This window comes from Balearica regulorum, chromosome 15 (assembly GCF_011004875.1).
Source record: "Balearica regulorum gibbericeps isolate bBalReg1 chromosome 15, bBalReg1.pri, whole genome shotgun sequence".
Taxonomy (NCBI): domain Eukaryota; kingdom Metazoa; phylum Chordata; class Aves; order Gruiformes; family Gruidae; genus Balearica; species Balearica regulorum.
This window is the reverse complement of record NC_046198.1, coordinates 12,708,690-12,732,383: the sequence shown is the minus strand read 5'-3', so window position 1 is coordinate 12,732,383 and position 23,694 is coordinate 12,708,690. Positions and strand designations below refer to the sequence as shown.

At 44.7% G+C, this 23,694-nt stretch overlaps 1 protein-coding gene across 3 annotated transcripts in view; it reads right to left on the bottom strand.

Moving 5' to 3' along the window:
- Positions 1 to 1,156: 1,156 nt before the first annotated feature.
- Positions 1,157 to 23,694, bottom strand: part of TTYH3 (tweety family member 3) — a 78,599-nt gene continuing 56,061 nt past the window's right edge. Inside the window, exons 8-15 of one of the 3 annotated variants that reach the window (XM_075767868.1) lie at positions 18,249 to 18,304; positions 16,888 to 16,980; positions 16,675 to 16,767; positions 15,791 to 15,927; positions 13,591 to 13,767; positions 12,695 to 12,770; positions 10,473 to 10,574; positions 4,982 to 5,077 (exon numbers count right to left, since the gene is read on the bottom strand). In XM_075767868.1, coding sequence (XP_075623983.1) covers positions 10,494 to 10,574; positions 12,695 to 12,770; positions 13,591 to 13,767; positions 15,791 to 15,927; positions 16,675 to 16,767; positions 16,888 to 16,980; positions 18,249 to 18,304 — 713 coding nt within the window. In that variant the 3' untranslated portion in view covers positions 4,982 to 5,077; positions 10,473 to 10,493. Of the gene's footprint in view, positions 5,078 to 10,472; positions 10,575 to 12,694; positions 12,771 to 13,590; positions 13,768 to 15,790; positions 15,928 to 16,674; positions 16,768 to 16,887; positions 16,981 to 18,248; positions 18,305 to 23,694 lie in introns of all 3 variants that reach the window. The other 2 variants (XM_075767869.1, XM_075767870.1) reach the window with 2 other exon arrangements.

Sequence of the window (23,694 nt, the reverse complement as noted above, 5' to 3'; positions counted from 1 at the left end):
AGGAGGAACAGGAAGGAAGGTGTTGGGAATTGCATAGTGAGGAGCAATGTGGTATCAAATATGCAGAGCACCTAAGAGCTTCATGCTACAGTTATCCTCTTTAGGAAAGGAGTATTTTGAACTTTCTGGTTGTACATCAATTTATATTCCACTTTGTTCGTGCAGCCACAGGGGCTGGGCGAGCACCCGGGAGCTCCAGGCCACCAGTACCTCGTCCCTTCTCTCTCCCAGCTGGGCAACACACTCACCATCATGACTCAGCAGGAGATCCCACTCCCACCCAAAAGCACAGACCACTCGCCAGCCATCTAAGAACTGCTACCAAAACATCCCACGCTTCTGCTGGGCCTCCTGGAATGACTAGGGAAGCCATCCATACCATGCACACGAAGTTTCTAGAAAATGAGAATAGGCTGCGATGAAAGAAGCCACCTGGTTAAACGTACAGATTAAGTCTTGTTCAGTCTCTTCTCTCAAGGCATTAGATCTAACTCCTTGGTATCTGCCTGGAGGGCTTTTCCCCTCCCACCCAGAGATGCTCATTTACTGTTGAATCGGGGAAGACCCTGGCTGCTCCTTGGTCCCCAGGTAGAAAATACTTCAAAGATGCCTCCCCTCCCTAGCTAAAGGAAAACCCACCCACCTCATCTATTCCTGAATCAGGTGGGGTGGCTAGAATCAACAAGCCAAGACACTTCTCTCTTCTTCAAAGGGCTCAGCATGGTATTTCAGTTGCTGCTAGAAAGAAGGCGGGACTAGAAGTGAAGCATGGGTTTATCCACACAGGTATCTGCACCTTGCTCATACGGGTAGCCACCCACCCCTGTCTGCTATCATCCTGCAGCACCCAAAGCTCTCGTGAGTGATGGCTAAGCAGCCCCCTGAGAACTGGTTTACTCTCAGAAAGGCCAAACTTGGCATGTATTTCCAGGGACTTGCTATGGAAATCCTAACTTCGGATGACCTAAAGCCCCATGCACTGTGTCCCCCTCAAAGCACTCAAATGAACATCCTTGCATCTTGGCTGAGATGACTGTACACGGAAAGTTAACATCTATCAAATGGAGAAAACTTAAAAAGGACAGGAGGGGAAGGGAGCATTCCATCCTTCACATCTGGATACATGGATGCACGCTAAAAATCTTAGCTTGAACCCTTTTATCAGCACATAAAATGAACTCAGTTTAATAATACATACAGGATACAAACACTACAGTTATATTCCCAAGACAGCACAAGAAATTCACAGCCAAGTCTTGATTCGATTTCCTTTACAATTACAATGCAGTCTGAACACTGGACGCAAGAGTCCAACATGCTATTTACATTTCACATTGTGGAGATGTTTGTGTGCTTGGAAGAGTTCTCAGTTCCAAAAGAAAGTGTCATTCACACATGATGATGCAGTGGAAATAAACCAAGCCAACCAGACAAGCCAATGACCACATTTGTGCTTCTGAAAACGTAACATGAAGTGTCTTCACTGATGCAGTCACCTTCAACCGGACAAGCTGCCTTCCATTTTGCAGTCAGCGAGGTGTCCAGAGGCCAATCTCATCTCCCCTGAATTCTGGACCCTTTTGTTAGCAACCAGTAACACGAGTAACATTCCGCTAAGGTCAGCTGGGACACACCAAGTGATATGGCCTTGGCATTTTGTCACATTAAAAACAGAGACACACAATGGAAGAGAGAGAAGTCTCTACAGCTTTACCTCCTACAGCTTGAAAAGTTTGGACTCCCTCAACCATGAATGCCATCTAGAACAGATGAGTCTTCGCCAGATAGCACCTGCTGTTCACCCGAGAGGGAGGCACAGAGTCTGGGAGATGTTGGCTTTTCCAAGTCCACTCCTCAGACAAAATGTGACCATATGGATGAGACTGATTATGTCGCAGCCATAAGAATAGGCAAAGGCCATCTGTTCTTCAGCAGATCCGTTCAGACCAGCCTGCAGAAATGCCACACTGTTGCTCAAGGTTCCAGTAAAAAAAAAAAAAAAAAAAGTAGTAATAATAATAAAACAAAAGAAACCCATTTGTCTGTGTTTCCTATCCAGCGCTCTGCACAGCATGCAGCGGGGCAGCAGAGTTCCAGGATGCTTTACAAAAGTGCAATATCCATGTCAAGTAAAGGAAGTGCTGGCTGGACAAAGGTACACAGCTCACACTGCAGTCATGTTATGCTGGCCTCCAGAGAGCAAAATGTTATCTGTAACATTCTTTCCAGTTATATTTTGAAGTCACAGAGCACATATCTCCACATCTGTGCCTTGCTGCAAGCCCCAAACATTGTCAGGAGTTGTTCTGGGTGTTGTAAGTGGCTATGCCAAACCTTGGAAGGAAGCAGGTCAAGGTGGCTGCTCCATCAGATGCTGCAAACAAAAAGGCATAGGCTTGCTCCTCCGTTATCCCTGCTGGCACAGACAATACCACTGTGACAATTTAGATCCAACCCAATGTGCGGTCACATGCATGTTCAGGATACTTTCTGTATACAGAAAAATCAATATACAGAAGTACTCGTTTTCACAGGGTTCCCCACATCCTCCAGCCTTCAAAATATTTGCCTTCAATGAGTAGGACCAGACCACTGATTTTAGGGCAGCTCCCCTAAAATTGATAGTTTAAGTAGCAATCCAAGCACATCCTTCCAAGGAGAGATGATGGCAGAACAACTCATTCTTAATAAGGATTATATGGCTCTTGCTTCTTTCTTCAAAGCGAGGGGAAGGTTCAGCTCCCCCCCCGAGAGCAGTTGTGTGCTCTGCGCCCTGCGAGCTAACCACGCCACGTGCTTGCACACCCACGTCTCCTGGTAGGCTTTAAGACAGGGTGGAAAACCTGGTGCTCATGAGCCACAGTGTTCCTCCATACCACCCGTGACTACGTTTCCCTGCCCTTGTTATTTGATAACGCAGAGGTATGTTTCAGTGTGAAGCCCAAACGTGTCTGAAAGGGCATACTCAGTCCTGAGCAAGAAAATCCTGCTTCCAGAGATTTAGGGTGAAGTGTGAAGTTTTCTCCAAAACCACCTCTTCCTGTCCACGTGGTGGTGCCTCCTCCCCATCTCCCTCACTCCTTTGAATGGTAATAGCTGGCCTACAGCTTTTTGCAGTCTATTAGTGGTTTCTATCTTAAAAGGAGTCTCAAAGCTTGCTCTTCCACAGAGCTGGTACCATTTTACAGCAGATACCATCACCCTAGTTAGCTACCTGCTAGGAGCAATTCCTACCTCACTGCAAGAAGGCAACTGACTTGAGTAAAGGCAGATTGGTAAATCCTGTGCCCCGTACAGCAAACGCGGGGGAAACAGACATTGAGTCTGAACATCACTGAGGTGAAGACTAACCACCTCTGCCAATGGCTCAACTCCAGTTTGAGAGACGTTCCCCACTTTATTTACTCTGCCAGTTATTTAATATAATGCTCAGCAGCTACACTATGATGCCCCTGCTCAGAGGTAAAAAGACAAGAAGGAACATCATAGTTACTCTACTGAAAGGGCAGTACTCCCAGTACCTCCAAGAGGCAGTCTCCTCTTCTAGTAGGAAGTTGTCAGTGCCCTTTGGAGCACTGCTCTTCAGTGGAAAGTACAGCACCAACGGAGGATGTTGCCTCTGCAGGCACCCAGCTGCCCCGTTGCAAGCCTTGTTCTGCCCCATGTCTAGAAAAATGCCTTACATGTGCCTTAATATTGTCAGATAGTGGTTAGCAACATGACTTGAAAAACAAAGTGAAATAAAATAGAAAAAAATAAAAACTTGTTCTGACAGTCACAATGTTCTCCAGATGTCATTTGGGTTTCTGATTCTGGAACACAGAAGAAGATACACTGATGATCTTGTGACTTTGTTAGGACTGAGGCTCCAAAAACCTCTTTCAATGCCAGTTCAGCAACCCCGTGCTGAAAATTATGATTTAAAAAAAAAAAAACAAAACCAAAAAGTCCAGCAGAGTTCACAGGTCACTCCTGCAGGGAGAGCTTGCATTTGCTATAAATCCATTGGTGCTTTTGCAAGCTGACTGTCCCGTTAAGATCTAGCATCAGAGAGCCAAAACTCTTTAGTGCAAAAATACCCCCCGTAAAGTCTTACAAGTCCTTTCCTGGAAAAATTTGGCACCAAGTGGGTGGCTGGCTCCTGTTTGATCTGTGTGTCGGCCTCTTAAAGGCAGCACCCAGAATGCCATCTGCAAGTACCTGGGCTTCCCTGATGGAGCAGAGAGGTCAGGTTCAGGGCAATGGACAGTGTAGTTGACTGGTGCTGGGACCCCCCTGCTCCTCCTCGAGGATTCACATGCTAGATATAGTGGGGAAGAAAAAGGCATTTTCGTAATAGATTTTTGTTTAAAAAGTTAACCAGGGTAGCGGAATGGTTTTCTCTAGAAGAGCCCCAGGCTCTCAAATGACAGTGATATACAGTGACACCACGAGGCAGGGGTTTCCTTGCTCCCTCAGACAGGGCACCGGACCAGAGGACCCCCAAAATGCTGTATCATGCATTGACTCAGCGTTCCCTCGTTGTACGCTAGTCACAGACACTGAGCCTCTGCTTCTTCAGTGTTTGACAGACTGCTGATCCCACTGCAGAAGTGAAGAAGATCTACCACCGTCTTTCACCAAGTCCCTCTGGGGAACAGAAGCAGAAAAAAGGGGGCAGAAGATATTCACCAACTTTTTCTGATAAGCTACTTTGATAAAGCTGGCCCCAGGCAGGTGGACCCAGTTTCTTGTCTGGGTGCTCTCAGTTGCTTGCCCGCACGTGCCTGCTTTCTCTTGCACATCAGGTACAACAAGGTGAAGGCTTAAACTCAAAAGGGGTTTCCCACTCCAGTGGGCAGGTACCAGGTTGGAAGGTGGTCTGGGCTGGAGAAACAGAAGGAGCTGCACTGGATTTGGGGCAGAACAGCAGGATTGTTCTACGAGGACAGCACAGGGGCACAGCAGCTGGCACATTGTTAAGTCTGACTGCACGTGTGGGTTTTGTTTTTTTTGCTTTTTCATTTTAATGCACACTGCCAGCATCTGGACGAGGTTGGTTGGTGGCGAGGTATTTGGCTCTCATGCTGGAGGTGTACTGGAGGAAGACAAGACATAAAAACAAAACAAACAGAACAGAAAAGTAAGTCAGAATGACTAATGTAAACACAGAACCACAGATTACGACCACCTCCCAGCATAAGATGGTCTCTATTTACAGCAAGCATATCAAAGAGCTGCTGCTGGCTTGGTCTGACAAGGGGAGTTTCACAAGCCACAGCATAGTCAAGTCTGAGTAAGATACTGCCAGCTGCAAGGATGCTGGCCAGGTCAGTGCAGATGGGCTAATGATTTATCCAAGCTCTCTACAGAGAAGGAAATCCAATAGCCATTGAGTCACAATATGCCATACTTTGCCTGGGAGAAGAGAGGGAAATGGAAATGATGCAGATGTAAAAACCCACCTCACACCTTCATCCTCTCTTAGTCATGTTGTTGCTTTCAACCACGCCAGAAAAGGAGGTTGAAAAAGACAATGGGTGTACACTGCATTTTTACATTGCATTTTACAGCAACGAGGGCATCAGAAGACTGCCATGCACCACAGATGGGCAGTCTGAAAGGGAAGTGTGGAAGAATGAATCTCTGAACAATTTACGCCCAAGAAAGAACGGACCCTGTCAGGCTGGAAACAAGCTGCCAAACAAGATGATATTAGCTAAGTTATCAGATGGGTAATCCACTGTGGCTTGGGATCCAACCTGCAGCAGTGGACAAGACTCCAGTTTGGGGGTAAGAAGAGAAAGTCAGAAAGATGAGAGGTTGTTTTGGTTGGGGGGGGGGGGTTGCTTTTTCTTATTTTCTTTTCTACTCTAAGCAAGGTAATCCAAAACAGCTCCTAGAAGCTACTGAACTAACATATGTCATTCATACACCATTTGAATAACGAGCTGAATAGCATGTAAATAATACCCAGCAGTAAGAACAAAAGACTTTGCCTCTTTATGCCAATGTGTTCAATGCCTTCATCACAACCACATTACTGCTTCTGGGATTCTGCTACCATGATACTAACAACCAAGCAATGAGAACAGACATTTTTTTCCCTCCTTTTTATACCAGCTGGAGCTTGAATAATTCTATAATACCCACATCTTACTTCCCAAGAGTGCTCTTCAGCATACTGACTTTTTATCACCTTTAAAACTGGTGATAGCTGGCCACATAAAATAGCCAGTTAAGCTGGCAAAGAGACAACTGGAAGGGAGTTCCACACCAGGAAGTATGATTTATCTTGCCCACTGGGAAAGAACATTATGAGGCATCTTTAGGCTCTCAAAAGCTCAGCTATCCAAAGAGGTCTTCAGAGAATTAACAGTATTTTATCAGGTTTCCTTCAAAGACTGACCCAGGCTGAACCTCTGCACAATAGAAGAGAGAAGCTGCTGCTTTGGCAGAGCTGACCCCACCAGCACAAGATGAAGACACCTGTGGCTTATTTGCACACTCATCTTTAGTGTCTTCCATAATTGGAAAACTTCCTGCAGAACATGGATCTTTATATAAAACTCTGGCCCAGAAATGACATCTATATTTAGAAGACAAAGGGTACATCTGTTCTTTCTCTTTAAGATGTATTTTTTGCCAGTGAGAAGGAAAAGGTAAAAAATACCAAGATGAGCCAGTTTAAGGACTATATTCTATATAGTTTATTAAATGTGATTACTGTTTCAGAAATAAATTTTAGGGCATTATTATATGAGACTAACCCAATGGGCTCAGAGAGGCTTAGAAGTCAAAGAACTTTCTAATAGAGTAAGTAGGGCACGTTTTAAGGTAGCACAATACTGAAACTACCAGCCAAGCATTGTGCCAAGAAGAGGGTCTTAGAAGGAAAAATGCATTTGATTGCTCATTTTCCACTTGTATGCTATATGTGACATGTGGTAGGAAATGAGTATGAGAAGAGAACTTCCAGGTGCTTCGGTTTTCTAAGAATTATTTAGAAAAAAATAATCTCCGATCACGGAAGGTTATTGTGCATCTTCCTGTACAAGTCATATAGGTTCAGCACACAACATGCAATACCAATTTTCTTTAGAGCATTAAAATCAAGAAGGGCCACTTGACGAACTGCATTTCAAGGATGTAGAAAGTACACCCATCACAGAGGGAGAAGTCAGAAAGAATTTACTTCCTCCTCCACCAAGAAAACACCCCACAGTTGTTTAAGTGTCACTAAAACAAAGTAATCGGGAACATGAGATTTGGACAATCAAGCAGAGGGCATTTTACATTCAAACCTACCTGCAATCCAACACAAGGAACAAATCAAGACTCAGAGCAGTCAGAGTTAGGGCTGATATTCTCTCCTTAACTCAGGATTTTTGCGCCTTTATACCTTTTCCTATTACAGTTTGAACGAGTTACTCCTTCTGTTAATGGGTATTTTTAATGACTGTGGTAAGTGTGATTGAAATCTGGAGGTAGACTGCTAACACTTCTCTGCGCACCCCTTGTAACCAGCACGGCTCTATCAGTCGCTGCATTACACTCCACGTACGAGCGCTTTGCTCCACGTGCTGTTGATGGTAGTCCCTGATCCAAACCCTTCAGTGCAAAGATGCTGTGGAAAACACAGATTTCAACATCTGGACAGGCCAGCAGATGAAGATGTATCAGCACTTGCCAGTCATGTGGACGTGAAACCGTATTATCCATAGTTAAAATAACTAAGTCTTTAGCTCCTTTAAAACTTTTAAAGGCCTAAAGCCTGAGCACAATTCAGAGCTAAGGAGGGCTTGGACTCTACTCTGAGGTAGCCTGGATACAGTGCCTGACACAGCTATAAGATATACAGTTGCATTTAGTTTCCTTTAAAGAGGAGCTTTCATAGAAGGTTAAAGAAATGCACAATGCAGTCATTCTTCCAGTACTCTTGCTGGAAGTACCCACGTGCCTTTACACCCTCCTTTACCCTTTCAGAAACAGCACGGAGGACAAGTTTCAACCCATACCTTCACCACACTGTCAGCTACCCTAGAAAGGGTACCAAAAAGACTTCTTGTTACCATTTCTCATGGTGGCTTGTGCTATTCAGTACAGCACACCTCCCAGTCACTTACCAGTCAGCTAGGACAAACACTGCAGATTGCACACAAGTTTATTTTTTTATTTCTCCAAAGGAGAAAAAAAAAAAGTCTCTCCTTCACATTCAGCCTTTTTGAGGGTATAAACTTTCATAGGTAGCAATTGCCAGGACATACTAGTTAGGTGCTTAACATGTATAGCCGGTGTACAAAGGAATAATTGGTTGCAAAAAAACCCCTCCAAAAAACCTGATGGGAGTAATCAGTTAATTTTAGAGCAAAAATTCTACCAACTCCTCCGAACTGTGCAGACCATGAGTACTTCATAGTTAACTTCCAGCTATACTAGAAGATCACCTACCATATGAAACCCCGACTCCAAGTATAAACCATTTACTATTTGTGGTTAAAAACCCCACACGTATCTCTCTTCAACTACCCTGACTTTGATTTCCTGCCAGAGCTATTCAGGTAATCCAATAAAGACCAAAGCTTCTGGATTCAAGTTCTTAAAGGTTGATCCACCTCTGAAATAGCTGGAGCACAGTAAACACACAGGGTTTGGTATCATTATGTATGGGAGGTACAAGATGCAGGGAAACAGCCAATTCCAGCCAGTGGGTTCTGAATTCAAAGGGACTTAAGTTTTCCAAATCAAAAGAACAGAGCTTCTGTTTGTTTTCTTTGTTTTTAAAGTCTTGGAAAGAATGCAATGCCTTGTTCTTTGCCCTGCAGACAGCCACATTAAACTCTGGGTGTGACCCTAGGTAAGCAGAAGACAGTGCAGACTGAGATCAGGTCATGTTTCAGCTCAGAGGAGATTTCAAGTCCAGAATGAAGACACTAGAATTCCGCCCCCACCCCCCAAACAGTAAAGCAGTACTTTATTTCATGGAATAGACCCACCAAACGTCGCTACAATACCACCTGTAGGAACCAATAAGCAGAAAAACCACCGTAAGTTTACACCCAAGAGCAGTCTTTGCAAGACTTGAGACTGAAGAAAGTTGTGACCCTTTCAAGGGTGCTAGCACCATGCTTCAAGACAAGTTTGCATTCATGCACCACAGCAGAGGGCATCAAGACACCCGATTCAGACAGCACCCTTCCCAGCATGTCACAAGGCAGGCAGAGAAACGGCAAGAGGCGGCAAGAAGGCAGACCAAGCAGCAACATGACGGAAAGGAATCCAATGCAAGGCTGACAAAAGTCCCAACAAGAACAGCAGAAAAGGAGGAACCAGCAGCTTTATGGACATGTAATTCTGGGAACACAATGTATACGGGTCATCGACTGCATGAGTCAAAAGCAATGGGCCCACTTTTCCAACTGGAATCAACCCCTTTCAGTTACTGTGTGGCTGTAGATCCTTTGAAGGAGCACACTGTCCTTCCTACCGGATGAGTGCAATGAGCCTGGGAGCTCTAATTATACCCTATATTCAACCAAGACAAAAACTACAAGGCCTACTGCAGACCACCTACTCTTTCTGTAGGCACGTGACTGTCACGGACCACCGCAAGGGAAGACACACTGGCTATCTTGGAGGACATCAGCAACTACAGCCCCTTAGGAATTCAGTGAAATGGTACTAGGAGGACCCTGCTCACAGAGCCTGTGGGAAATGGATGGGATGATTTGGACACACACAGAACAAACAAAACAGTAAAAGGTTTTGAAACAGAATGAAATAGATCTTAGTGCTTATGTCTGGACCTTTAGGGAAGTCTTTTTTTAAACTTGCTCCTTTCTGACTTTAAATGCAAAGATAGAAGGAGAAGCTGCACACAGATCTAAAAGGTAAGGCAGTAACTCTTCAGGACAGGCCACTGTTACCAGCTAGGATCTTCCAACAAATTAAAAATCCTACTGAGGAGCTTAAAGCACGTGGCAGATAGGTATCAGTGGTTTTGGGCACATGCTGTTATGACCAGTCAAGACAAGCGGAACAGCAGCAAGGGAAGTCAAAAGGTTGAATTAAGACAACCAGTCCCAACTGAAAAGCTGCTGGATTGGTTCTCTTTACTTCTAGAAGAGGGCTTCTTGTGATGGGAGAACTTCTATTCTACATTTGAGCAGCACTCAGTACTAAGTGTTCAAGCTGTTCTCAAGTGTGCACTCTGAGTTGAAGCTGCTGTGAGTTAACCTTTGTGAAGCCTGGGCACCTATAACCCTCACAACGTGCACCAGAAGCCTTTGCAAGGTTGATGCTGCTCCTTGAGTCTGCACCAGAGCAAAACTGATTTTAATTTTAACCCTTGGCAGGAGGGAATGGGGTGGGAGGTGCAGAGGGAAGGAATGTGAAGAAATAAAAGGCACTGGCCTGGGATAAACAGTGCAGGGATGAAGGGAGTGGTTAGGAGTGGAGAAGGGGTTGAGCAAGAAGGACCTTTTTTCCAGTACCTGTTCCATTTGCGGGCGCTGTTACCAGTATGTCCGTGCACTGTCCGAGGGCTTAAGCTGCCAGCTCATATGGCTGCTACTGTCCATGGCAGCCAAATACAACTGTGATGACGCAAGAAAGAGAGAGAAAAAGAGAGTGCAGCCTCAACGTGCATGAAAAACACAGTGCAAGCAAGTGAAACGCTGTGGTGTGTGTGTCAGCGACAAGGTGGGCTCTACAACCCTAAGGGAATAGCCCTGTGGCAAGAAGGAGAAAACAGAAGGAATGAGAGAAGGGAAAAAAACCAAACAAACAAAAAGCCAGGAAAAGTAACGGACAAACAATGCAACAGGATCATCACATCTTAGTTTTCACCATTTGTTCACAGAAAGCTAAATGGAACGTCCACCCACTGGACATAACCTGTTTGGATGGTTATCCCCACCTCCTCCCTCCCAAAAGGAGGCAGACACATGTGCGTTGGTATTCTCTCTTCATCTCTCTCCTCCCACAGATGATTTGCTATGAAAAGTTGCAAGTTCTTCTGCCTCAGTACAGTCTCAGCCACCTGCTATGAAGAGCTGTGAATACAAAAATCCCAGAAAAGCTCCCTTCCCTGCTGCCTGCCAATACGAGAGTAGACAGTATTTTTCTTCTCTCTGTTGCCTGTCTACTACCAGTATGATCCTGCAGAAAACACATTCATCCTACAGCCTGTTCCTTGCCTCGCCTAGGGAGAAACTCCCCTTGTCTACATGAGCAACAATGCACTCTCCTCCTCCCCCAGCTCCTGCACTTCCCCATAGCCCATATTGATGGCTGCCAAGTCAAAAAAAATCTCATCTCTACTCTCAGAAACCAGCCTAAGGCACCACAACTCAGATCCCCCCTCGGGGTATTAACACAAACAGCTACTGAAGAACCAGGGAACTTCTTGCCTAACTAAAGCCCCTGCAGACAGGAGCGTGCTTTCTCTGAAGCAGAAGAGCTGTAGGGGAAGGGGAAGCAGGACCTTGGTCTACAGACACTGAACGAACACATGCCCTGGCACTACCAGAGGGACAGTGCCCTTCCCTCAATAGGAAACACCAGCAATAAAGCATTTGCCACACTGTACTGGTGTGCAACACGTCAGCCCTTCCCCCGAGGACCATCTCGTTGCTGAGATCAGAGAACGCTACCAGAGCTTGCGATCAGAGTACCACCAGGGATCAGGAAAAAACTCTTTGTGAAGGTGGAAAGAGGTCTGGCCAAGTACAGAGACAAGGATCAACTCTCCACTCTTCCACTTTCTCTACAGCAAGATGATCTGGTCATTTTGAAGTGAAAACATGAATGTGATGTCCCCTTTTCCACCACAATTCATATTCCTTCATCCTCCAACCGCCTCTTCCTCCCCTCCCCATGAATTTGAACCATGCACCACAGAGTGTAATTTCTCTACCTATACCTGAAGACTGGTTGATTATTAAGCATGCTACTACTCATCCTCTAATCACACCACCAAGTTAGTGAGCACTGTGATGGCATGTTCTCCAAGTTCTGGTGTAAGTAAGGCTGACAGGATCCAGGGAGGGCAAGATTCATCTAGTTCTTACGCATACACGAAGGCAAGCCCATGTTTTATCCGGCATACAGAAATGGCTATCAGGCCACTCCAAATATCAAAACCTTCCATGAAAGTTGGTTTTTTTCTTCCTCCTCCATAGGAAATTAAATACAAAAAATAGATTCTAAAGAAAGTAAAACAGTTGTGAAAGAAAGATTTAAAAAAAAGTCTCAACAAAAAAAATAATACAGGTTTCATCCTACCATCCCTTCAGGGCAGATTAAGGAGAGAGGTTCAGCGATAACTCTGAATTTACTGTTTTAACAAGTTTCTTTTTCAACTTGAGGAACCAATGCCACAGATAGCGAGTACACTGCATGCAAGTGAATCATCCCGCTGAAGTCACCCACCAAGATACTCATGCACTTCAGTGGTGGCAGGACTGGGCCCATAGCATTACCAGTGTTAACTGATAGAGTTTTATTCTTTTTTACGTGCAATGTCCAAAGCAGCATAGCAGGGTTTTATTCCCCATGGCAGGTGAGACATGGCTTGTCTATTCAAATTCCTGCCATTTATGGGCCAGATCCTGTGTCGGGCTGCACAATCAGCTCCCTTGAGAGTATACTGGAGTGGTAACCGTGTGTTCCCCAAAGTTGCTGAAGCAGAGAGGAGCAGGAAAGAGAGACTTACTGAGGGAGGTGGGGACTCCCGGCCAATGAGCGGGGTATTCTCGCAACGGGGGTTCTGGAAATTTGCATTCTGGCTCCTAGGAAAGGAAGACACACATGGTAACAGGGGGTATGCGTCACACTTCTCTGGGGAAGGTCGGTGACAGTGACATGGGACAGTATATGCACCCCCAGAACTACCGTATCAGGTCAGTCTCCCTCAAAGTTTTTCTTACAGGCCAGGTGCATCCCCCTTTTTCAGACAAGGGCACAAATCTAGCATCATTTACCTCAGATTAAGGACTATCTATACACTTTTACTCAGAAGGGCCCACACTGAATCACGTCAAGTGATTTAAAAATAGGTCCGTGTGAAAATCTGCCTCCCTGCAGCGTTAGAACTGTCAAACTGCAGAAATGGAGATAAAATGAGGACAAAGTCTAACGGGAAGAACAAAGTGATGTGCGAGCCCTAAAAAGATGGGCCCTGAAGGTAGTCCATGTGTGATCAGGGTGAGGCGCTTCTGAAGAAAGCTCTGAAGATCCCATCTGGACTAGGTAGCTCCGGACTGCAACAGATGTCGGAGCTGACTGCAAATATTGTGGAAGGACAGAGCCTGCAGGTTTTGTCTTGGCGCTCAGTTTCTCAGGAGGCTTAAAGTCTTCTGGCAAAACTGCTCTGTCTGAAGACTTAAGTCTTCTGGGGACCAGAATCATTGTGTAATAAGAAGCCCGGACAATACTTTCCTACTTCTTTTCTCTAGACAGATTTCTAAATTCTGCAGGACAAAGCTGTTCATATTTATCACTTCTACCACTTGGTCAACAGTGCCAGCCTCGCAGCACTTGGCAACAACAGCAAGTGGAGTGAAGCAACCTGGACAAGCCGCAATACAGCCTTCTTGTCGGGATACTCACATGTACTCTGTGACGGGAGCATTGCTGACTGTGTGTGCTGCTGCTGGAATGCTGGTCTCACTGCCATAACTACTCCCACAGCTATAGAGGCTGGGCATGTGCACTCTGTAAAGATTATCGTGTGTTTGTCTACTCCCTTGAGCAGCTGATTCTTCTTCCCCATCATCATCTGAGCTTCTGCAAGAAGGAGAAAAAGTTCCTCCTAGAACCCTACAATTACCCCGCACGTGGGGTTTGCAGGAAACCATGGTAATCCTAGGAACCTCCCAACCATCTTCCACACCTCCACATTTATACCCATTTGGGATGCCTCAGGGTGGCAGTGTCAAACACAGCCTACACCACAGTGACTCAGACCTCCCACAGATACCATCTGGACTTTGACACTGCCTGATCCCCTACAGTCTTCTCTCTGGGCAGCTGCAGAACTGTGCTGTCTGCCAAGCCCTGTCATACAACCAAAGGATGGACATGTCCCAAAATATACAGAAAAAAAAGAAAAAAGAAAAAAGAAAAAGAGATGCAGGCAGTAGGGGTGTAGTGCCACGCACCCCCACAGAAAGCATCCTTCAAAACGGCAGTCTGTGTCCTTCCATCTCTTGTAGCCATGTCCAAAGACCTTTTAAGGATAAGTCTCTGTAGACTTCTCTGAAGTCCCATTCTGGTTGCAAAGGGTCTGCTTCAGCTTCTAGCAAAATCTCAGAAGCCTTTACAGAGACTAACTTGCAACACTTCTGTCTAAAGGCCTTCTTCTCTCAAAAATGCCAGGATTTTAAATCAATTTTAATGCAGAGCAGAGCTGTTTGCTAGCTGGTTCCTTCTCCCCTTTCCCATAGTATTCTCTTGTCCCTCCTATATAATATACACTGCTATTTTATCTCCCTAATTACAGGATGAAGCACCAAGGTTTGAAATATATTTTAGCAACGCTTGACAAAGCTAAAGTAAAAGGTTCTACAGGAAGTGCTCTGCTGCTGGGTGAAACAGCATGGGCATCGCTAGAACATCCCAAATGTCACTTGGAGGGTCTGTACCACAAGGTGGCACTGAAGATTTATTCAGGGAAATGCAGCCTGCACAGTCTCTTACGGGCAATGAAGTATAACATCCTCCACCTCCCAGAGGGAGGCAGAGGAAGAAATGGTGCTCCGGGGAATGCAAAAGAGGATCCTTCAGTTCATGGCAGCAGCTTGAGCCTTGCTGGGGTTGGCAGGGCAGGCAGCAGCCCACATGGAAGGCAGCACAAGAGACACCACTGTGTAAACCCTTCTCCTTCAAACAGGCAGACTGCCATTCTCTTCTTGATCACGTCTCGGCAGCTGCACGAAGAGGTAAGGAAACCAGCCATTTTCTTAAATGCTATTCTGACGCATTTCCCAAGGCTTTCTCTGTGGGCACTGCAGGCCTGGCGGGCTCCGGCTTCCTGCTATTGTTTAGGATGTTCCATTTTACTTTGAACCCTGAGCCTGGGCTTAGACCACAAAAATCATCTCTGAGGACCACAGAAGAGAATTTGCTGCACAGTCTACTGCTCTTCTGCAAGAACAGAAAACTCAAAGCTATTTTAACAGCTGCGTGTGGTGCAGCAGCCAGTCAGTGAAGTGAAGGTTTGCTCAAGACTTACTGATCAGCCTGGTTACCATCATTAATACTAGTTCCAAATAACTCTGCTATTAGGTGATTGCCACCAGTCTGCAAGTATCTCATCTGCCCATGCTATTGCCAGCAAGACAAGTCCCAGTTTCTATTAGCTATGCAAGCCAGTCACCCCAGCACGAGCAAAGCCAAAAAGGCAAGTGTGAACTGCTTCTCATTCCAATTCTCTTCCCCATACTAGAACAAACGCCTCAAAGCAATGCAAGAGAATAGGTATTTTACAGAGATGGCACATAGTTCAAGCATTACCTCTCTCTACAGCTATAATCATTCATCTCTGACTTGACTCATAGTCCTCCAGTGTACTGAATACTCTGCACAGGCAGTATTCCAGTGCAATAAGGTTCAGATGTAAATATTAATCACAGCCAGAGCAAAAGCCAACAGCTTTTTTTCTGTTGGACCTGTGCTTATAAAGCCTCATCCCTCACACTCCTGGGATCATATGGGAAAGAGCTCCATATGCTCATGGGCACAAATCCAATAGCCAGTCTTCATTAGGAAAGAGCTCTACAACGCTACAGGATCTCAACCCTCTCTATACCTCTTTTGCTGCCAAGTGTGTGGGACGCTGCACACAATGGAACTGAACATGAGGGCTGTGACAAAGGAGAAGAGAACCAGGTAGATGAGGCCTTCCACTCCATCATAGCAAAAGCCCGTCAAAGCCTGGACGTAATCCTGGAGAGAAAAATGAGCAGAGTTTCCTGATCACTACAGAGTTAACATTGAGCTCTAATTCAAAAACCCTTCCCCCAGATTATGTCCTTCGAAACAACTTATGAGATTGTAGTCCCTTTTCCAGTGAATGCTTCTATTTTAATTTTGGGGACCTCAACTGTTTTGCATAACTGGTCTTAACCCTTATTTCCCCTCCTAAAACCCAGCTCGGATATAGATGTGGGAATATTTTCAACCCCACACAGTTAACAGTTTAAAAGGAAAAAAAAAAAAAAACCACACCCAAGGCAAACTTATCCACCCAACTTGAGATGTTACATTTTTCATTAAGCCTCTCAGCTCCTTCACTATGTCCCACTGCCCAAGAACAAGCATGGACTATCTGTTTCTCTACCTTTGGACATGCTGCTAGGGCAACAGCTAGGTCATGCGATACTGCAGCTATAAGGCATTCCATAGGAAAGGCAACAAACTATGAGATATAGAAAAAAAATTAAGGTGCCTGAAACCTTAGGGCTGCAGCTTGTATAGGTATGCTCGTACAGGTGCGTGTTATCTAGTTACCTATCCTAATCTTTAAACACAAAGCTAACCTGATCCAAATTCCCGTTCTCCTTTCTGCTGAAGTCAATCAGTAAAAGCTGTTGTAAACTGTTTTGGCACAGCAGAGATTTGAAACTCCAAAATAATCAGTACACTACAGGCTCTACACTCCTTTGGTCTTAAGCCCAGTTACCAAATACTCACCAAATGCAAACTCCGACAGTCTACTAAAGCTGTCAGTTGCTGCAAGTTGATCTCTGTTGAATTTAAAACCTCCTGGATCCGAGTAAGATACTCCTGTAAGCAACAAGCTAGCGATTACAGCAAGGAAATGGCTTAGCAGGAGCTGATCTTGGGCTTTGCACAGGGGTAAGGGAAGCCAGAAAACACAGGGAAAGCAAACCTGAGGACAGTTACCTTGGAGGTTGGGTGCTCTCTGCTTGCTGACCTCATGAGTTCCGTAACATCATCTTGCATTTCCACCAGAGCCTTGTGACTTCCTGACAGCTTCTGCTCAACACAGAACATGCAATATTTCAGCAATTCAGGCCACACAAACCAACAGAACTCATGGGAAAAGACTTAAACCCTGCTTCCCAAATACTGAAGCATGATCTGTGTGAATGGTACAAGTTAAGGATGTCTCAACTGACATGGGTGCAGCTGCAACAGGGTTAAGTTTGACTTTTACCAACCTGGAAGAAGTACAGACAGACAGGAGAGAGAAAGGGAAGAACCAAAAGAAAAAAAACCCACAACTAAGAAACCGACATACACACACAAAAACCATACACCCAGCCAGGGCCAGCTCCAGGATACAGGAGAAAAGAAAGATACGACGCACTCATGTTCTCATCACAAAGCACAGCTGGATTTTTCTATTAAATCAGATGGCTGAGAAAGAGTTAATGTTAACACTAGAAGTTGTTTGTACTGAGGCACAGTCTATGGATCCCATTAAAGCATCCATGGGAATTTCACATGCAATAGCATGTCAGAGTATACCAAGCAATCAGAAACGCAACAGATGGCAATGGTGCATCATACCACAGCTTGGAGTGTTCTTACTCCACCCTTTAAAACAGAGGAAGACAAGACTTAGAAAATACTAAATATAAATGGTGAAGCAGCTGGTGTCTGCCAAACGGTGGGTGGTGTGGGTTCATTCTGGCCTCTGAGACATAAGACAAAGTTTGGGATGGGCCCAGGTGCTGTTCCTCAGCCCCCACACAAAAAAATAATGACTCACATTTATACTTTGGGATACAAACCCTTCAACATCCAAGGGATTTAAGAGGCGTATGTGAGAATCACTCCCTCACCCACAGAAGTGGCTGCATTTTGGGAGTGGAGTGTTGCCACTGTTCAACCCAAAAGAACCTGCAAGAGGAGATTCAAAGCAGGAAGTATGTAGTTTCCCACCCTGGCATTAATTGTGGGTGCTCTGTCTCCACATTGCTGCTCTTCTAAGAGTGCCATGTAAACAGAGGTACCATGGATAAAGCCACAGTCCTCACCACATCACACATAGGCCCTTCTAAGATGGCATTCTGGACCTGAAGCTATGCAGGTACTGATAAGCTGGAAGAAAATTGCTCACTAAGTCACAGTGCCACCTCTTGCACAGCTGGAAAGTAGCTACCAAAGCTTTACCCACAAGTGGAGTGCTCCCTAAAGCTAACACCTTGCAACTTGCTGCATGCTGGCATCAAAAGCCTTTAACCAATACTCTTCAGGATGCTGAGAAGGGGTGAAGGAGCTAGGACGCTTTCACTCACCTGCTGGAAAGGGTTGGGGTATCCAGCGCTACAGGTAATGTAATAGCGGAGAGTATCTACAAAGATAAAAGAAAAAAAGTCATGCTAGATACGTTGTTCCAGCTTTGCAGCATTTTAGAACTGCCACAAGGGAGGTGTTAAGTTCTGAAAGCAATACACAAAATGAAAATGCAATATAAATGGAATCACTTCCCTCTCTCCATGCAGGATTACAGTGCATGGATGGCACTGGAGAAAGGGATGTAAACTGCCTTTGGGGAGAAAAGAAAGATTTGTTTTCATTCCTTTTTTTTAGAAAAAAAAAACCAAAAAAAACCAGTGAAAGGCAACGGGTCTGCTCCACTTAAATGGTTAGATGAAACATCCAAAAAGTTTTATTCAGAAGTCAACGCTATCCACAGTATAAACATAAGACAAGACCTCGGTCTAGGATAAATCCAACTGGATATTTAATTTCTGCAACTTCCAAGTGTCAGAATACCGTTCTACGGTCACTGAAAGCAACCACAGACTGCTGCCTAGGGCACACAGCAAAGAGACAACTCAATTTTCACCCAGTTCAGTTCACCAGCTAGGTCACTACACAGCCACAAAATATTAGCACAGGAGAGGCAGTAGCAGTGATATAAATACAGGCTGCTATCAAAAATACCTGTGGAAGCACACTGTTGGGCCAAAGAAGGTGCTTGCACACATCCCTGTGCTACTACACAATGCTGAATATACTGCTTCCTCAGTGTACAAGTTCAAGTGTTTCATTAAAAAAAAAAAAAAAAAGACATCTTCACAACTGGTGAGTCTTCTGTCACGTTCAAGGACAGACTGGGTTTTAGGCAATGTTCTGCAGAAGAACATAAAGTCCTCCTAGTTCAAGAAAATCACAACTTTATAATATCATTTCCTAAAAATGGTATCACTTTGAAAGCAAGTGAGGAAATGGATGGAAGACAAGTTCTTGTCTTTCTGACATGTATTAGGGATGAACAAGTAAATAGTAGCCTGTTTTCTGACGGATGTCACTTGCATGCAATTAGACCTTAATTAGGAGGCTTTAATTACACTTCAGCTAGAAAGAGTGCACGTCATTTGTTTTGCATCCTCCTTTTGACTTATGCAAAAAAGGTACTTTCGGTACTTAGTCAATACTGCAGACTTGATCAGGAAAGAAAGTTCTTACCATATATTAGGATAACAGCAACATGCTATCTGTTCAAGGAACCTCACATCATTTGCTGGTAACATCCCAAAAGTTAGTCTTAATTCTGAGTAGCTCTACCAGGAGTCACAGTACAGTGAAGATGTACTCAAACTTCCAGATAAGCCTGGTACAGTGCTCTGCTAGCAGCATCACTTATTTCCAGGCTTGAAGAGGTACTTTTATTTCTCCTCATTCAGACGTGTATGAAACCAGCCCAGTGCCTTCAGGAGCCCTCCATGATTCTACACCAACTGCCGGCAAGCCCAAGTTACAAGTATCAGGCTTTCCCCTGCCTTTCTCAATAACACTATGGAGGGAGAGAGCTCTGAAAGACTTGATCATCCAAATACCTTCGGATTATTTCTCAAACATTTACAGTTCCTCTTCAGATGAATGGAGAGTGTCAGCTCAGCAAAAGCTATGGTAGCATTTGCTTGGTGAAGATGACAAAAGCCCCAAAACACACATTTCCCCCTCCTCAGTAGCATCCTCTTCTCCATTCTTTTTAATCTTCTGTGACTTTCAGTAACACACATTCCAGGCTGCAAAAGTATTCTGATCAGTCCCAACTCAGAAATCAGTCAAAGGCACAACCACAAGCAAGCGGAGCTGTGAAGGAAGCAGACCTGACTGTATCCTGACTCTGCCACGCTTCCCATAAATATTGAATGCACCTTTCGGCAAGCCAACACACTGGAGACCAAGTGGTACAACACAGACTGTCAGCTCCCTGCACAATGGCAATGCAACCTGACAGCTGTTATTTATAATTCATTAGCCTACTTTGGGGCAGCTTCTGCCAGCTGCTCCATCTCCCCCCCACCGACTCTTTCTCTGGGATGACTTACATGTCCCCAAGCCAAGCCTCTAAACAGCAATTAGCCAAATCTGGGCAGATAGGATGGCAGCAAGAACTGCTTTGTGCATCTCACTTTGGGCAGACCACACAAATGACTGTCCACAACTACTGAGTCAAGGAAAGGACTGCTCCTCCCAGGCTCATAAATCACACTCAATTGCTAGGGAAAAATGGATTAAAACACACCTGTGCTGAGAGAACAGCATAGCAACAGTAATCCACAGCATCACACATGGCAACCTAAAGGAGCTGTGATCTTGTCAACTATTTATTTTAAAACAACAAACCACTAAAAGTTTCTCTTAGACTCCCACATTGGTATCAAGTTTACATTGTCTTTGTAGGTGCATTAAATTACATGACATACTGCTAATACATAGCTCCAGAAATGTTTCTTCAGGGCCTTCTGGATCATCCCTGGTGGGCAGATTACTGATGAGAGTTCCTGATATCATCATAGTTTGCAGCTCGTATGCCCAGGATAAAGGTTGCTGGTTACAAGTGAAGCGAAAAGCAGCACAGTGAAATAAGTGCTTCCCTTGCTTCACCCTGGAAGGCAGGATCAACAAGGCTGCACTGTGGTAGCGCTGGCTTTGCAGCTGACAAGCGTGACACTCCGTACATAACATGTGCTTTTCAAAATGGGAAAGCCACCAGGAGCAGCTTTCCCCTGCACTGAACCCAGCGTGCCAATAGCTGTGGTGCTTTAAAACTAAAGCTGCAATAGGCAGTAAGACTGCCTTAAAGTGATCCTGTGCTGCAAAGCCTGCAAATTAAAAGCAGCGTGACCCCTGCCTCCATACCACTAGGATGAGAAAGAGCAGGAGGCACCTTCACCAGTTTTAAATCTGGCGGAGGCTATCTTGTACAACACCAAATCTCACATTTCTGTCCAGGAACCAGCTATACTAACCCATCATTTGCACTCTGCTAACAGCTCCAGGCAATTTCTTTCTATAATTATCTTTCTGATGCATTTTCTTCTTAAGAAAAATTCCTGAAGGTTAGATCTGATTTTTGAAGCCGGCCTTTAGGCAATCTAGTTTATAGGAGAAGGGTTAGGCAGGGTCACATTTGCAGCTGCCTATGCCTGCTGTTGCTAGCAGCAATCCTCCTGACCCGCTCTCTTAGTGCGGAGACAGTGTGGGAGCAGAAGGCAAGGAAGGGAACTACACAAAATGCTTTATTTTTGCAAAGTCTGTTTTTCCTAGAAAGGAAAGTAGAACTGCCTCCTAAAGACAGCTTCAGCTGCTAGATCTACTTATTGCTTCTGCAACCATGGAGACTTACTATTCACTGCAAAGCCCAGCAAAAATGGCATTATGCACCCACCAAAAGGCAGCAAGAAGGTCTGTAGGGAAAAGAGCAATCAGAAAAAAGATCCTAGTTAAAAAAAAAAAAAAAAACAAAAAACAAAAAACCCACAACCAAAAACCACACCTAGAACAGCTTTTCCCAGCCCTTCATCTCTACTTGAGCATTCTCTAAGCAGCTTGCATTTTACATATAAACCCAGATGAGACTGTCTCTGTGGGTTCAATCATCAGAGAAATTTGAAGTATATCACCTGTGATGTCAAAGGAAGACCGACTCTTCTGGCCAGATTTTCATGCCCAGGTAAGAAGTTCTTCACCAAGAGTTTTGTTTCCCTAAGGCAATGGTCTGACAGCAAAGGGAGATATCTGCATAACATTTATACTCTCTCATATATGCTACTTGTGCTGGTGAAATCAGTCATCGCGAGCCTTCAGCAAAGAGCTTGTAGCCATCCCACATGCCCTCTGCTTAAAGTTTTCTGCTAATCAGGAGTCCAACAAAACCATGCAGGAAAACACAGTTTCTCGACACCGGCATCAGCTCAGCAGGATTCTTGACAGCACTTCTTTAGGCAACCTCTTTTCTACAGCACCTGCTGAGCTCAAGTAAAAACTGTGCAAACACCACATGCCCTACGTGAGGTTTTGTCCTGACCTTACTTCTAGAGAGGAAAGGGAGGTGGTGGTGGTTCCTCCAGTTCATCCAGCTCTGGGCTTCTAAGATGCGAGTGAATCAGTGAGAGGCCAGTTAGGAGGCATGTGAGACAAGAATGCTTGCTGCATGTATCTAAGCAGCTAAGTCTCAGCGTGCAGCCTAACCATCTTGGCTGGACTGAAGGTAGAAGGCTCCGTTATCTATCCCCGGAGGTTTGCAGTTCCTTCAGATGAAGGAAGTGTCTCTTTGCCACGCAGATTTCCAGTAAGAGCATCTGGAGAAAGCTCTTCCTGTTGTTTAGACAGATTGTGCCTTTTCATTTAATTTTGTGCAATAAGTCATCTGATAATAACATAATATCAATGAAAAAATATGAGCCTAGAAGATGGCCTCCTGCTTTGAAAATAAACATCTTGGCTGCACCAAGTCTTTTTACTAGCAGCAGGAGCTGATTATACAGCCACTGTTCAACTCCATTGGCTTTATCTCAATTAATGAATACTGGGCGAGTTAGGCATATATATCAGCCTCTTCTGCAAAATGATTTAAGTCTCTCCTTCTCCAGGAAACCTGCATTAAGGCTCTCTGCCCCCCATTCCCCCTCCTTTTTTTTTTTTTTTAAATGCAGCACATTTTATCTACAAAACAAGGACATCTCCTCTTCAGCTAAAAACATGACAACAATAATAATCCACTTAATCAGATTATTCTCAGCTCCATTAATTCTATTTAGATTTGCAAACAGCAATTAATACACAAACAGGAATATTAACATACTAGTTGCCCAGTATCCACCACAGTTATTTTTCTGTGAAAACTCCTGTAACAGCCATCACCAAAAAAGCATTGCAAATATGCAAACCTAGATGACTCAATCCTAGTCTGAAAGCCAGAGCATAGGGCTGGGAATATTATAACACATCATATTTGAAAAAAACAAACAGCAGTGATTAAAGGGAAAAACTGATCCAGCACTACAAAGCTTCTTAAGATTACTTTTCGGTTCTTATATCCTTAAAAATAGGCAGCAGCACCTAGCGCAGTATGCCATAGCCCAGCACTGGCCAAAAGCCTACACCCAGGGAGGATGGGAACACGAGTGCCCTCTCAGCCCGACTTCAGCTCAAGTGATTCCCAGGGTAAATGCGACTCCTACATATATGGTAACTCCCAAAGGATTCTTCTACCATGCGCTGCCTGAGCCCCTCCATCCACTCACACCCTCTCAGTCATCTCTTTTCTGAGCTGAAAAATCATGGTCACATACACTCTGGTGAAACTAGCTGAAGCAGTCTTGAAGCATTTCTGCCTCATGTGTCTATACTGCCGTTAATGACAGAGAGCATCACCCACAGGGCAGAAGCAGCAAACTAGAGAGCGTGAAGAGTCCGTGCACTAGAATTGGGAGCCTTCAAACA